The sequence below is a fragment of the Gadus chalcogrammus genome, chromosome 19 (assembly GCF_026213295.1).
Source record: "Gadus chalcogrammus isolate NIFS_2021 chromosome 19, NIFS_Gcha_1.0, whole genome shotgun sequence".
In the NCBI taxonomy this organism is placed as follows: domain Eukaryota; kingdom Metazoa; phylum Chordata; class Actinopteri; order Gadiformes; family Gadidae; genus Gadus; species Gadus chalcogrammus.
The window spans coordinates 13,919,554-13,933,715 of record NC_079430.1 but is presented as its reverse complement, the minus strand read 5'-3'; the positions used below and the strand labels follow the sequence as shown (position 1 = coordinate 13,933,715).

General features: G+C 48.2%; 1 protein-coding gene across 1 annotated transcript in view; it reads left to right on the top strand.

The window, feature by feature from the left end:
- The window catches only part of cerk (ceramide kinase), a 36,390-nt gene extending 23,409 nt beyond the window's left edge, over window positions 1-12,981 (top strand). The window contains exons 11-13 of the mRNA XM_056578883.1: window positions 3,414-3,619; window positions 7,150-7,367; window positions 10,548-12,981. Of these exons, the coding sequence (XP_056434858.1) occupies window positions 3,414-3,619; window positions 7,150-7,367; window positions 10,548-10,599 (476 nt within the window). The 3' untranslated portion in view covers window positions 10,600-12,981. The remainder of the gene's footprint in view (window positions 1-3,413; window positions 3,620-7,149; window positions 7,368-10,547) is intronic.
- Window positions 12,982-14,162: the final 1,181 nt, after the last annotated feature.

The following is a 14,162-nucleotide window of genomic DNA, read 5'->3' as shown; positions in this document are numbered from 1 at the left end:
GCACAACGATATAATCACGGCCCGTTGTGCAGTGTTGCGGTGGAACGCACAACCGAGACAGAGATAAAAACAAACGCACTATTCTGGATTCGTGGATTACGAATCGCCAAAAATACTTTCGGCATTTCTGTTATTGGTAAGTGATTCCTATAGGTCTCTAAGGAATTCACAGTTCCCGTTTTGAAGTGGCTGAGAACACCCCCCCTCCTCTGCCAAACCAGCAGGGATGGGGGGGGGGGGGGGGGGGGTGATTATATCTGCCACCAGAAACCATTTAGCAGCGTCTGGGTGTCGGTTCGTCTCCCAGCAGGGTGGCGGGGGTGAACCCGGGACTGTCTGTGCTCCATCAAAGCGTCCGTCCTTGGGTATTTATCTCGCAGTCCATCTGTTTGTCTGAGCGCTTCTGTCACAGCTAATGAGCAGGATTCAGTGAACTAGAAGTCTCAGAATCATGGATTGTGTATACACGTGTACACATGGTCGTGAATCCTTTACACACGCACGCACACACATATTCAGAAGAGATAGAAATGGCAAGACTTAGTTCGAGAGTGGACAGCCTTCCGATAACAATTATTTTCGTCATCTGTCGTGTAGCAACTTGGGGTTAAGGAGAGGTAGTTCCACTTCTGCAGACAGAAAGTTGTTGGGATACAAGGTTGTCTCTAACACTCAAACATAAACCTACTGAAGGATTTTCACTAACTAATGCTGCCGACCCCAGGAAGTTTTTATTCTGAAATACGGTTCAGCAAATACAATGTTGAGTGTTCCTTTGAAAATATGTTTTTAAAGGGCATATTTTTGCTTGTTAATTTGTTTGCTTTTTAAATGATTTAACGTGACTTTATAGTGACAGTAGTTCGTTTTTGACCCTTGTACCGAGTGCTTTGTAAAAGGGCCTTCAAGTGTCTACAAAAGCGCAATATGAATAAAGTATTGAGGATCCATCGTTTTACAAGCGGGGTTGTGGACGACCTAGTTGTTTCCTCAGACTGACCCGTTGTTAACGTACACTACAGTGAGATGCAGAATCACTCTTTCCTCCGCTAGTTTTCTGACGAGCGTTCTCGTTGGATGTTGTTGTTTGTTCAAATGTAGCGTTAAGCTAACATTTTAATATGTCGGGCTGGTACTGTTGACCCAGTTGGGATGACTACCTGTCTTTCCACCTGTCTATCTGCACGTCCACCCGTCTCCCGAGCTGTCTACCTGCCAGGTTCATCAGACAATGACAGATTCATGACTCTGACAAACATATTGAATCCACTGACAAGAACGTATGCACACACACACAAACACACACACACACACACACACACACAGTAAACAGCATACAATCAATCAAAAGACCACTGTCAGTACCTCAGAGAGAGTGAACAATTCATTTTGTTTGTGTGTCTCTATGAGTGTGAGTTTGTGTGTGTGTGTCTGTCTGTGCGGTTGTATGTGTGTTTATGTACGTTTGTGTGAGTGTGTGTATTTGTATACTTGTCTCTATTTGTGTGTATACGTGTATCTTTGTGTGTGTTCGTGTGTGTGTGTCTGTCTGTGTGTCTCTATGAATGTGAGTGTGAGTGTTTGTGTGTATACGTCTCTCTATGTGCGTCTATGCGTGTGTGTGTATGTGTGTGTATGTGTGTGTATGTGTGACTGTGTGACTGTGTGTCTGTGTGTCTGTGTGTGTGTGTGTGTGTGTGTGTGTGTGTGTGTGTGTTTGACGTGTGTGTATGTGTGTGCGGGCGTGTTTGACTGTGGTCTGCCGATGCTTCTGACCGTGCGTCTTGGCCTCAAACGAACCGTTACGCCGTCGAGGCGCGACGCTCTCCCGCCGCTAACGACCCCGCCGCGTGGCTAATGTACAGCTAGCTGGTCGCCGCTCGCCAATTAGCATGTTGTTGTTTTAAAGTAGCCTCCGTGGGCCCGTTATCATCGCCTCCACTTACCGCCTCCCTGCGTTTGTTTAGCGAGTCGGGGTCGGGGGAGACTGGGGGGAGGGGGGGGGGGGGGGGGGGAGACAGGATCATTATAACGCATCCAGAACCTTTTTCCCGCAAGCCCCCCCGTAATCCCGTAATGTTCCCACCGCGGTGCTCACGGGAAACGCGGAGATGCTAATGCCGACCTCCGCGGTCGTGTTCCGTCGCTCATCGTCGTGGCGGCGCTGTCACCCGTGTCGCCGTGGCGACGGGCTCCGCCAGTCGTCGTTGTCGTCGTCCCCCCCCCCCCCCCCCGCAGGAGGAGCTGCCATTTTGAAGCGCGGCAGTCGGGGAGAATCAAAACAAACAGCGTCGGCTCGGGGGACCGTCTCACGCGGCGGGTACGCGACCGTGGAATCGGAAATAGCGGATATTCAGAGGCATTAAAAGCGGGATAAATAAAGCGACAGTCAGGCCTCGTCGCGCTCCAAACCACCGCGCTCGGCCCGGGAATCGCATCCCAAATGTTCCTCATTAGAGGAGCACTGTTTATGGTAATGCCGTCGTGTGCAGAAGGGTTTTCGTTTACATTAATCCTGGGGTCGGCACGGCGGCGGTTTGTTTCTGGTGAGGGTGTCATTCTGACGCGCAGGTTGTGGGTTCGATCCCCAGTGTGTGCGGTCTACCTGTAGGCCTCCTTGGACGAGATGCTCTCACCTCTACCTGCTCGGTACCGACGTGACGTGTGATGGGTTAACGCCCTGTATTTTTCCTTTGTTTATCTGTTGACTGGAGTGACAGGATGTAGAGTGGTAGAGTGGCGCTTGGTAACGAGGTTGTCTGAATGCCAATCAAGCCTTTCACCTGCTGAATAATTTTCACTCAAAATGATTCAGACTTCAGGACGCTTTTATTCTGAAACACGGTTCATTGTAAAACACTGTTGAGTGTTTCTTTGAGAATTTGTTTTAAAAGGCATATTTTTGGCTTATTCATTTGTTGCTTTTTAAATGATTTTGACGTGACTTTCTAATGACGGTAGTCAGTTTTCTACCCTTGTAGTGAGTGCTTTGTAAAAGGGCCTTCAAGTGTCTACAAAAGCGCAATATGAATAAAGGATTGAGGATCCTTCGCGTCACAAGTGTCTTTGTGTGTGTGTGTGTATGTGAGCGTGTATATTTCTGAAAAAGTGTCTGCAAAAGCGCAATATGAATAAAGGATTGAGGATCCATCGTGTTACAAGTGTGTGTGTGTGTGTGTGTGTGTGTGTGTGTGTGTGTGTGTGTGTGTGTGTGTGTGTGTGTGTGTGTGTGTGTGTGTGTGTGTGTGTGTGTGTGTGTGTGTGTGTGTGTGTATTTCCGAAAAAGTGTCTGCAAAAGCGCAATATGAATAAAAGATTGAGGATCCATCGTCTTACAAGTGGGGAACAGGATGTAGAATGCCTCTGAACACTCCGACATCTCACCGTCTGTCCGTCTGCCCCTCCCCCGACAGGAAGTGGCGGTGAGTGGCGCGTGGTGCAGGGGAAGTTCCTGGCGATCAACATGGCCACCATGAGCTGCGCCTGCCCCAGGAGCCCTCAGGGCCTGTCCCCCTCCGCCCACCTGGCCGACGGCACCGCCGACCTCATCCTGGTCCGTGGGTGCTCGCGCTTCGGCTTCTTCCGCCACCTCCTCCGCCACACCAATGCAGACGACCAGGTAGGGAGACGCCACGCACCGAGGGAAGAGGCAGGGAGGGCAGAGGCAGGGAGGGCAGAGGCAGGGAGGGGAGAGGCAGGGAGGGGAGAGGCAGGGAGGGGAGAGGCACGGAGGGTAGAGGCAGGGAGGGGAGAGGCAGGGAGGGGAGAGGCAGGGAGGGTAGAGGCACGGAGGGTAGAGGCACGGAGGGAAGGTGCACGGAGGGTAGAGGCAGGGAGGGTAGAGGCAGGGAGGGGAGAGGCAGGTAGGGGAGAGGCAGGGAGGGGAGAGGCAGGGAGGGGAGAGGCAGGGAGGGGAGAGGCAGGGAGGGTAGAGGCATCCACACGGAGAGTAGGAGAACGCACAGGGAGGGAGGGTAGGATACCTACAGGGAGGGTAGGAAGCCTACAAGGAGGGTAGGGGGACTACAAGGAGGGTAGGAAGCCTACAAGGAGGGTAGGGGGACTACAAGGAGGATAGTAACCCTACAAGGAGGGTAGGACCCTACAAGGAGGGTAGGAACCCTACAAGGAGGGTAGGAAGCCTACAAGGAGCTTAGGAGCTTACCCAACTCTCCTGGCTGGCTTGCTGTGCCATCAAAACACCGAAGATTTTGACACTAAAACAAAAAGTGACCGAATTCCAATTAAAGTTGACTGAAACCCAATGCTGCTCCCAGGATTTACATCTCAATTGAGTCCACATCCAACTCACTTCTTCCTCCATCATAACTCAGATCAGATCATGTCCCGTACAGGTAATCACTCCACGGGTATAAAACAATACAAAGTGGTTCCCCCAGAGATGGGATGGGAGCGTGGTGTGAACCCAACAGCGGAGATGGCTCCGGAGTGCGTTCTGAATCCTGCTGCGTTGGCACCCAGCTAACTGCTGACTGAGACCTTTCAACCGTCCTGCCGGCGGATTTAAAGTCCTGGCCCGGGAGCCGCCAACACAGGTGTCATAAATCCCATGTACGCCTCCTCTCTGGGAGCCCACCCGCTCAGATGGATAGGTCAAGGTGAGGCTTTAATAAAGCTAATGGCCGCTAACTTTAACTTCCTCGGTCTGTCCTCACACCTTAATGTATAGCCGGTCTGCGTCGTTGTGCGAGAGGGACGGTTCTGGATTTACTCTCATCCTAACGCGACTCAGCCACCTTTATGAACAAGTGGTTCGTAAATTAGCGACGGCGAATGAATCGCTCACCCCCTGACCATGGGGTGGTGAGCGCTGCCGTGGTTACGACCCGGCAACACGAGGAAGCGGTCGGCCAAGGTGGAGCGGAGTTTGTTGCACATGAGGAGACTTTATGGGGGGGGGAAGAGAGAGAGAGAGAGAGAGAGAGAGAGAGAGAGAGAGAGAGAGAGAGAGAGAGAGAGAGAGAGAGAGAGAGAGAGAGAGAGAGAGAGAGAGAGAGAGAGAGAGAGAGACGGACGGTGCAAGGACGCTGAGCGTATTGATAGTGCTGCCCGGGGCCTGCTGGGCCAGGCAGGAGACGGGCGGCCCGGGGTGAGGAGAGACAAGTAGGAGAGGACAGGAAGGAGAGGACCGGGGGAGAGAAGTGATGGAGAGAGGCAAGGGAGCGAGAGAGAGAGAGAGAGAGAGAGAGAGAGAGAGAGAGAGAGAGAGAGAGAGAGAGAGAGAGAGAGAGAGAGAGAGAGAGAGAGAGAGAGAGAGAGAGAGAGAGAGAGAGAGAGAGAGAGAGAGAGAGAGAGAGAGAGAGAGAGAGAGAGAAGTAGAGACCTTGAGAGAGAGAGAGTGGGGTGGGAGAGAGAAAGAAAGAGCGATAGAGTGGGGACTCAGAGAGGGAGTAAGAGTAAGAGAGACAGCGAGAGAGGGAATCCGAACGACAGAGCGAGGCGGTGGACTAGAACAAAGCAGCCTCTGTGACAGTGAGAGCGAGACGAAAGGGGCTTTTGACAAAATCATCTCTTTTCTCCTTTTTCCTCCTCAAACCTCCATCGGCTCTCTGCTACCCACCCCCCCCCCCCCCCTCCATCCTCCTCCTCTCATCGCCTCTCCCTCTACCCCCCTTCCTCTTCCTCACTTCCCCACCTCGTCCTCCTCCATGCTCCCCACTCGTCCTCCCTCTCTCACATCCCCCTCCTCTCGCCCTCTCCCCCTCGGCAGCCCCCTCCCCCTCCTCTCCATCGCCCCCCCCCCCCACCCCCTAATCCTCCCCTCCTCCCCTGCTCTCATCTCCTCTCCCTTTTCTTCCCCCGAAATCAACCTCTGCTGTGAATGCCTTCCTGCATCTCTGCTCTCTCCTTTGCGACACTGTCCCCCCCCCCCCCCCCCTCTCTCTCTCTCTCTCCCCCTCCCTCCCTCCTTAACTCCCTAGCCTCAGTAGAGAAAAAGGTAACACCCTGATTTAAATTCAATGGAAAAATAAAAGAAATACGAAATTGAGTTCTCAGTCTTAAGTATTTAGCACTTAGGGTGCGGAGAGGGATGCATGATGGGAAGGGCAGGAGTAAGACAGAGAAAGAGAGAGAGAGCTTGCGATACGACTTCAGAAACATTAAGAAGGGATTTCACTTCAAGCCAACACAACAGAAGAGGCCACTGTGGTGTGAAAAAACTTAAGCTAATCACACAAATCTGATGGAAATTGTTCTTGCTCCGTTACCTTCTCCCTTTTTCTCCACTCTCTCTGATTCTCCTTTCACCTCTTCTCTATCTTCTCTCTCCTCCTTTTCAAGGAAGAGGTCATGCGAGGCAGTCAGTGTATCTGACCTTCAGCCTGTGAGACGCCATGTTAGCAATAATGAACATTTAATGCACCGTCTGAAACTCTCTCTATCCTTCTCCTCCTCTCTCCCTTCCTCCCTGCTCTTCATCAATATACTTCAAAATAGCTTTATTGGCATGGAAAATGAACATTTACATTGCCAAAGCATTTTTCTAAATTAAAGCAAAGGGAAAAACAACAAAGTACCACAGAAACGTTAAGAAGTGAAGTGAAATATCGATTATCCGTGCAGTGCAAAACATGAGGTCATGGTGAGTGAGAGAGTGAAACCCATCCCTGGAGCCGGGCCAAGAATGGGTCCTCCCCCTCTCTCTCCGTAGGCCTGGTGGGGCTTCAGGCGGTAGGTGTTGGGTCTGGTTAGGGTTAGGTGGTCTGTGGGGATAGGGAGTGGGTTAGGGTTAGGTGGTCTGTGGGGATAGGGAGTGGGTTAGGGTTAGGTGGTCTGTGGGGATAGCGAGTGGGTTAGGGTTAGGTGTCTGTGGGGATAGGGAGTGGGTTAGGGTTAGGTGTCTGTGGGGATAGGGAGTGGGTTAGGGGGAGAGTTAGGGGGTCCAGTTAGGGTTAGGTGGTCTTTGGGGTTAGGGGTTGGGTTAGGGCTAGAGTTGTTTGGTCTGTGGGGTTAAGGAGTGGGTTAAGAGGAGAGTTAGTTGGTCTGTGGGGTCTGGTTGGGTTAGGTGGTCCATGGAGTTAGGGACTGGTTGAGTTAGGGGGTCTTTGGGGTCTGGTTGGGTTAGGGGGTCTGTGGGGTTGGATGACAGTCTCATCTCCCCTCCCTCCTCCGTCCCCGTCCCCCCAGTTCGACCACTCCTTCGTGGAGGTCCACCGCGTCAGGAGGTTCCGCTTCCAGCCCAAGAACCAGCAGCTCTGCGTGGCCCCCGAGGAACCGAGTGGCGCGGAGAAGGGGACGAAGACCCATACCTTCAGCCCCATCTGCCGCGCCGGGGACGAGGTCCCGGCCCAGAGCATCTGGACGTGTGACGGCGAGATGCTGCCCCACGCCGCCATCCAAGTCAGGTACGAGTCGGGTACGAGTCAGGTCCGAGTCAGGTCCGAGTCAGGTCCGAGTCAGGTAGAAGTCAGGTAGAAGTCAGGTAGAAGTCAGGTAGAAGTCAGGTAGAAGTCAGGTCCAAGTCAGGTGTCAGGTAGAAGTCAGGTCCAAGTCAGGTCCAAGTCAGGTCCAAGTCAGGTCCAAGTCAGGTAGGTGTCAGGTAGGTGTCAGGTAGGTGTCAGGTAGGTGTCAGGTAGGTGTCAGGTAGGTGTCAGGTAGAAGTCAGGTAGAAGTCAGGTCCAAGTCAGGTCCAAGTCTGGTAGGTGTCAGGTAGAAGTCAGGTTGAAGTCAGGTTTGCTCACGGACGCACGCTTGGAGCGTCGCGAGATTATGTTACATTTTGAAATGTGTGAAATTTTTGGCCGCGCTAAACGCTTGAATGCTGAATATGAAAATGAATAAAAATATATAGTTCTTATTTTATTCATGAATTCGATTTGTTAGGGGTGTTGTCTTTTTTGTACTTCAGATATTGAATGATTTCATCCTACATTACCAAGTCAAACAGACACGTAGATCATTACGGCCGGTACCATGTTGAAGCTGTCAGTGGACCTCAGTATAGGGCTGGGCGATTTCATCGAATTTTTGATCACGATTTCGTTTTAGAGTCAAACGATCACAAAACTAATATAATCGTGTTTTTCATTTATTTATTTTTGACGTTTTATAGGAAGGGCAAAACAGCTGGATACATATCTGAACATTATTTTAGATTGGAACATTTTCTTTTGACCATTTTGTGTATTTTTTTAAGGTGAAATTTCCGAGTCCTCAGTTACAAAGTGCTTCTTTGGGAGAGACATGCTGAATAAATGCATCATGTTTTCAAACTCAAAAAATAATCATTTGAATAATCGTGAATTCAATATTGACCAAAATAATCGTGATTATGTTTTTTTCCATAATTGAGCAGCAATACCTCAGTGTTGATGGAACAACTATCAATTATGGGCTGTTTACACACACACAAACAAATACACACACACACAACAGCACAAAGCTATCTGTGCTGTTGACCATATGGGTTTCCTGGTCGAGTTGTTTGGTAGCCCACCATGCTCTTGTAAATGTCCCTTTGCACATGAAACGGTTTGAGAAAGGAAGCGAAACAAAGCTGTGAAGCAGACGTATCAATTAGAGAAGCAGAAATCCTAAATGCCAGGTCACACGCGAGCATCGTATCACAGCGAATACATAATTCTAGAGAACACAGCCAACTTTCATTCACAATGTCAATTTAATTGTTTTAAAACGATTCAGTGAAAAACAACTATGTTCAGCTCGATCCAAGAGCATTACGATGAAAAATTGACTTGATTCCAATCGTGCCCTCGTATTTATTCAAACAATTATAGCCACGGCGATCCATTACAGAAACGAGTGCGGCCTCTGAATGCGGGCGAACAGTGGAATACATTATTGGCATTCGATATTGAGTTAGAGTGTGAAATATAAACTCTATCAAAACCTTGTAGGGGGGCAGAGAGAGTCAGTGGCAAGGGTGATCTGACACCCAGCAGAAAGAATCTGGGTTCGATCCCCCACGTTCACAGCCTGCTCACTAGTGACACCTAAACCCATTCCCTCCAAGTCATTTGGATACAAGCTCCTGCCAAATGAGAAAACAGACCTAAATCGACGCTATACGACTATTCGATCCCTTTAAGTAAAATGCAGAAACCGACACTTTATATATCAAGCATCAAACCATGTCAACCAATTAGAGGCAGTTCAGCATCCACAAACCCGGGGCCATTATGGTATGTTCTGCTACGCACACGCACGGCGTCCGCCGTCGCTCTCCAAACGTCGCTGGGCACACACTTTATTACACGGCCCATTGTACTTTGTCAATGAGCCGTGCCGCCGTAACACTGCTAATTGAATAGGCTCCCTGTGTTAAAGGGCTACTCCCCCTGCATTAAAACACCAGGCCAGCCCCTCCGCGAGCCGGCCTCTCGGCTAATCGCTTCTGGAACTCGTCGGACGGCCGCGCGCTCGCTAATGAACAGCCAAGCAGACGCTCTACAAAGAGAGGAGGAAGGAGAGTCGCAGGGAGGAGGGGAGGAGGGGAGGAGGAGGGGAGGAGAAGAGGAGGATGAGTAGGGAGTTGTAGGGAATGAACGGGTGATCGGCGGTATGGAGAGATGCTAATTATGGTGTTTGGGAGAAACGTCCAGAATGGAGTTAAAACCCTTTGCTGACGTTAACTGATCCTTTTAGTTGGATTTAATCATTCAGCAGGTGCTCTGCCATTGCCTCCAACCCCATGAACCATCCCAACATATGAATATGAAATTATCCTTTAGCAAACAAAGCCATTATAGCTCTCTAATACTAAATGCTTCACCGTGATTGCCATTGAGGATCTTTTATCCAAAGCGCCGTACGATACAAATGAGAATATATGTACACCTGCGTATATCCTCAGTGGTTCGTGATCATCTAACCCCTGACCTTGTCAGTCTTAGAGGGGCTTAAAGGGGTAGATCAAAGAGCTGTCCTTGGAGGGTAATTAGTTTGAAATGCCAAAGACATTCGTCAGCGAGGTGTGAAGGCCATGCACCACGAGACCATCCTTTTGGAGTCTTTTTCTATTCAAGACCTCTCCCGTCTCCTTTCTGACCAATCAGGGGATCTCTTCCCCGATTGGTCCGGTGGAATCCAGCCTGCCTGTCAATCAATCCCAGTAGTGTGAAACCCAACGGCTCTGAATGACGGCGAGAGAGAGGAAGGGAGCAGCATGTGTCTCTCCTCCGCTCTCTCTTTACTACTCAATAAATAAATATAAAAATTATGAGACTACGGAGAAATAAAACAGTAATGTGCCAGGCTGGAAATTATTTTCAGCTGAGATTGGGGAGAACATTTCTTGGAAAGGCGACGTGCCAGGGAGGTATTTTACTGTACTAGTGCTGTAAAATAATTATTTATCAGCCTGTTTACCGCTAAAGCTATAAAGTGTGCAGTTTATTTCTGTGTGTGTGCGCGTGTTCGCACCACAGTGGGTCTGCCACAGTGAAGCACAGTCATTAACGCAATGGTGTATTAATCACTACTAATGAGGCAGGTGTCTGTGTGTGTACGTGTCTGTGTGTGTCTGTGTCTGTGTGTGTGTATGTGTGTGTTTGTTTTCTCCACAGAGTCCAGGGCAAGTTGATTCGACTATTTGCCCGAGGAATTGAGCACCAGTAGCAGATGTGTCTGTCTGTCTGTCTGTCTGTCTGTCTGTCTGTCTGTCTGTCTGTCTGTCTGTCTGTCTGTCTGTGTCTGTCTGTGTCTGTCTGTGTGTGTCTGTCTGTGTCTGTCTGTGTCTGTCTGTCAGCAGGACTGATCCAGGGGTCCAGACTGAAACAAACTGAGCCTGAAGATGAACTGTGAACTGGGTTTAATTAATCAATATTGCCGTCAGCTGGGCTGAGTTATGTTCTTAAAATGTGCCCGTGAATGTGAGCTTTAGTATCTACATCATACAATTAGAGTTGTTCCGATACCGATACCAGTATCGGAAATTCCTCCGACACTGAAAACGTTTCTTTGTTCAATATACGTGGTCCGTTTTGTTGTGCCTTGCCTTTGCCTTTTTGGTTAGGTTCGATGTGTTTATATTGATAATGTTAGTTATCATTTCCATTTGCATTAAGGTGTGGAGATTTATTGACCTGTACAGAATCACCCAATTTCAACTCTATTGGAAAATCCTTCCATCAGTAATAATGATCGATGAGAAAAGAGGTGGCTGAATTCTTTACTGTTACAATCACTACATTTGAACTATGACCTCAATGGCTGAGAAAATGCTCTTAATATCGTAACCTTTAGGCCTGCTTGCATGCCTGCTTGTTTCTCCGATACCTACTTTACTACCCATGAGCCTCCTTGATTCTCGACCAGTCACAGTAGAGCACAACGATCGACGTTTGCAAGAGCAGACGTTACCGTGGCGATAGCAGCTTAATGGAATGCCGTGGGACTGGCCCGAGCCAATCAGATAAGCTTTGGATTCAGTCCCTAAAAAAAAAAATGCACCCTGGCTACTTCATCGACTGTCTCAATGGATCATGGGTTGAATGCTAGGATAGAAGTGAACTGCACCATGGGAATAGTAGTTTGACGTGATAATGGACACAGCCCTGTACACGTTATTTTTTCTCTTGTGTTTCCCAGTTTTCAAAAGTCAAATCTAGTTTAATTTCCCTTTACTATGCCCTTGTGATATATCAGGTTTGTGATGGTCAATTTGATGCCCATTTAGATTAAGGGCATTTAGCAGACATTTAGCAAAGCGACTTAAAATAAGTAGATTTGTCAGAAGAACCAGGTGCCAAGCGCTAACCATCATTAGGTACCACGGTTGATACGGCTATGTTAAGATATTGTGATTCTAGAACCATCGCTTAATTTGAAATAATCGAACGATTTAGAACCGGTCTAATCCGGAATCATGACGCAGCTTGGGAGAAGGGAGAAGGAGGTATTCGTCAAAGTATTTATTTGAAGACGACAGCGACTCCGATAACGGCGGGGCCCGCATTAAACGGGAATGGTCGTGCTCAGAGCGAGGCGGCGGCCGTTCCGCGGCGATGGAGGTGAGAGATCAGCCCAGCCGGGGGATAACGGGCCGTGATGGCTTCATAATGCACTAACAGGGCCCCAGTGGCTCATGGGTAATGGAGCAAAGTGGTTGCTAAGTGACTCGGCGGCGCCGTCGCACCTGTGACTATGAGCCGGGCTCCGCTCCGTTAAGACCAACCGGCGTGTGGCCGTCCGTCCGGCCGCCGGCTGGAACCGGTCTGGAACGCAGCGGTTAAAAGGAGCGCCGTTGACGGTTTAGCAAGAGGCGTCTCGCGGAACAGACTGGGAACGGAGTATGATATTAATAAGCATGTTTTAATTAGTGTATCATATCATACGAGAGAGAGTCATAATGTTTCATACAAGCGAGAGAGAGAGAGAGACATATCATGCCTACGACATATCATACGATATTAGGTTTTTATTCGCCGATATTCATAATTTTTCAATTTGATTATTTTTATGAGGTTGACAAGCTGGTCTTGAAAGTTATATTTTCTGAATGATTGATATTGTATAGAATAGTAATAGTAATTATTTTATATTAGATATATATTATATACATTTATTTTAAATGATTAAGCATACACCGACAATCTATGGCTGGAACTGTGATTTATTTTTGTATGATATGTATATTGTTATGTTATACCAAATTAATAATAAGGATGGCTGATGAACTGGGGATGTTAGCTATTTCTTTAGTCACTTTACTGTCAGGTGTTTTTGTAACAGACTACGTGTAGAAATGTCACCTACCGTAATATCACAAATCAAATCGAATATGATTACATAATGTCACAGGATCTAATTTAACTCAATAAATAAAATAAATATGAATAATATAATAAAACGATTTTGTTGAAGTCTGGATTGTCTAAAATAGCCCAACGTTAAAGGTCATCTGAATTAATTCATTTGTAGAATGCTTCCTTAATCTGAATGCAAATCAAGGTATTCGCGCTCTCTCTTTATATCTCTTTCAACTATAAACACACATGGAGAGATAAAGTCATTGTCCTTTTCATTGCATTCCTCTCTCTATCACTGTCTCTCTTTATGATGAGTGTCTCTCAATTGTTGAGTCTTTCTTTTTAAGTCCCTGTCTCCCTGTCTCTGCCTGGGTGGCAGTGTTTCTTTCTCTTTCTCATCGATTTACCCTGCAGTTCATTCATTGGCACTCTGCCCGATCCCTCCAAATAAAGTGTATCAAAACACACCACCAAAAAACTCGCACACAAATGCACACAGACACACACACACAGTTTAGTTCTCATGTAGGTTATGTGGCATCTATCTGGTAGGAATAAAAAAGTTAACGTTTTTTTACTCTTTTATCTTACATGTACATATAAGTGCCCCATTCAATTTGAATTCTCGTTTTTTTGCAAGCAAAAAAAATCCCAAAGTCCAAGTCCAGCTCTCTCAACTATAGATCTTGTTTTGCCCTGTGTAAAGTAATCCTCTGCTGTACCCTGTGTGGACAGGTCAGTGAGAACATGACACGATGGCCCATGTAGTCCTGCACGCTTTCTGACACAGGACAGTGCGTCATCAACTCATATGCCACTGGTTCCTTCGGTTGCCAGGTCAACGACTCGCCAACCTCCGTGTTTGGAACGCACCAGAACCACGAGAGGAGTTTAGGTGAGGAGGAATCACAGCTGGTTTACATCTGGATACGGCAAACCCGGGTCTGAACAAACCCGGGTCCGAACAAACCCGGGTCCGAACAAACCCGGGACTCTACAAACATGGGACAAATCTTTAAATAGCGCGGTTTCCATGTGAGAAATATTAGAAAGTAGGCACATTTTGTTGTAGCATTTGGCCTTCACGACTGCTCAGTTGAATGTCCCAACATAATAACACAGACACCCACACACACTGTCTCTCTGAGACACACACACACACACACACACACACACACACACACACACTTTAACTTGTTAGACAGATACACCCGCACATGCGCACCACACACACCAACATAATAACTGGTAGAGATGCATGGAGCCACCAGTGCTGTGTGGAGGCCGTCTGTTGTTGTATCTATTCTATATCTCACGCTGCACACAGCGAGACGAATGCATCATGTTCAGAGACGCTTCAGCATCCTTCACATGAAGACCATGAGAAGAGATTACTGGGTTACTGATGTGCGCAGCAACACACACACACAC